The sequence below is a fragment of the Rattus norvegicus genome, chromosome 8 (genome assembly GCF_036323735.1).
Source record: "Rattus norvegicus strain BN/NHsdMcwi chromosome 8, GRCr8, whole genome shotgun sequence".
Lineage (NCBI taxonomy): Eukaryota > Metazoa > Chordata > Mammalia > Rodentia > Muridae > Rattus > Rattus norvegicus.
This window is the reverse complement of record NC_086026.1, coordinates 83,584,376-83,585,914: the sequence shown is the minus strand read 5'-3', so window position 1 is coordinate 83,585,914 and position 1,539 is coordinate 83,584,376. Positions and strand designations below refer to the sequence as shown.

At 41.4% G+C, this 1,539-nt stretch overlaps 1 protein-coding gene across 1 annotated transcript; it reads right to left on the bottom strand.

Annotated features, from left to right (window-relative positions):
• Positions 1-837: 837 nt before the first annotated feature.
• Positions 838-1,287, bottom strand: LOC100912027 (60S ribosomal protein L27-like). Its single transcript, XM_039082873.2, has one exon. It carries the CDS (start codon positions 1,255-1,257, stop codon positions 847-849), a length of 411 nt encoding a protein of 136 aa, XP_038938801.1. The 5' UTR covers positions 1,258-1,287; the 3' UTR covers positions 838-846.
• Positions 1,288-1,539: the final 252 nt, after the last annotated feature.

Genomic DNA, 1,539 nt, shown 5'->3' with positions numbered 1-1,539 from the left:
TGTATCTTTGTGTCTTTGCAGAAATACCCACTTGAATCCTTTGTCTACTTTAGTTAATTATTATAGTTTAATGTTGTAATCACAGTTGTTATGTTTTTCTAGGCCCTGTTTACTGTTATAAAAAAAGTACCTATGGAAGAGTGAAGAGGAAAAGCAAAACTTAATGCCTAAAACCATTCATGGTTCCATGCTTTAGTGTTAAAAGAAAGAAAAATAAGTCATTGCTCATTTTGGAAGAAAAGAAAACCCAGAGACCATTTATGTTTTATTTTGTCGAAATTTTACTTGAGACATTGATTCCTTTCCTTCCTGAACAAAATAGCTAGGTTTATAGATGAGCCTTATTTCCAAACATGTCAAATTTCCACTGCAGGGATATCTCATGAGCAAATCTAAAACCATTAAAATTATAGATTTTTTTTCTAGGAGTAGTGCTGAAAATGAAGCAAAACAAAACACGAAGCTCCTGATGGCTAAGGCATCCAGGAGAGGCTCTAGGTGAAATTCTCAGTTCTTTGAGCACAGCAAGAGGCATCTTATCAACCTTGAGTGTGCTGTTTTAACTTGTGAGATCTTTCAATCCTTAAGTCATTGCATCAGTAACACTAAAGTACTTGGGAAGATTGGCTTCCCCTTAGCTTAAGAAGAAACCAGACCTAGCTTTTTGGGTTGGTTTGTCTCACTACCAATTGTTAAAGCTCAAGGTTTTGATCTCTTTCAGAGTAAGGGGTCTTATGTACAGTCAGTTTGGGGCACTTGAACTCATTGCCTGAAGAGCTATCACATGTGCTTAATTCAACCCAGGTATTTTTTTTTAATTTTTTTAATGACAAAACAAAAATACATCTAAAAGCGAAACTTCTGGAAAAACCGTTTGTTCTTCCCTGTCTTGTATCGTTCCTCAAACTTGACCTTGACCTCCCGCCTGGCCTTGCGTTTCAGTGCTGAGTCTCTGAACACATCCTTGTTGACAACAGTTTTGTCCAAGGGGATATCCACAGAGTACCTTGTGGGCATGAAGTGGTTGTAGTTATAAACTTTCACAAAGGACTTGATCTTGGATTGCTTGGTGATCTTCTTCTTGCCCATGGCAGCTGTCACTTTTCTGGGATAGCGGTCAATTCCAGCCACCAAGGCATGGCTGTAAGGGCGGTCGGAGGTGCCATCATCAATGTTCTTCACGATGACGGCTTTGCGTCCAGAGTAGCGTCCAGCCAGGACCAGTACCACTTTCCCGGGTTTCATAAGCTTGCCCATTTCGACAGCAAGCAGCCGGCACCCAGCAAAAAGGAAGGAAGGACCCTTCCACTCAACCCAGGTATTTTTAGATAAAGAATCCCAGCCCCAACACTCAGCAGGCTCACAACCAGAAACACTAGAAAAGGACCTTCAACACTTGACTTTCAGTCCTAACCCCAATCTTCCTTCCTCAAATCACTTTTTCCAAGCTCAAGACAGAAGCACAGCTGTCTTACAGGAGATGAGTAGTGGTTTTTCTCACGGGGTTGGGGGGAGTGAGGAGAAGGCATCTGGACACCG

Bases quoted from the DNA above. Each gene is read 5' to 3' on its own strand.
- LOC100912027 (XM_039082873.2), bottom strand. From the start codon at position 1,257: ATGGGCAAGCTTATGAAACCCGGGAAAGTGGTACTGGTCCTGGCTGGA.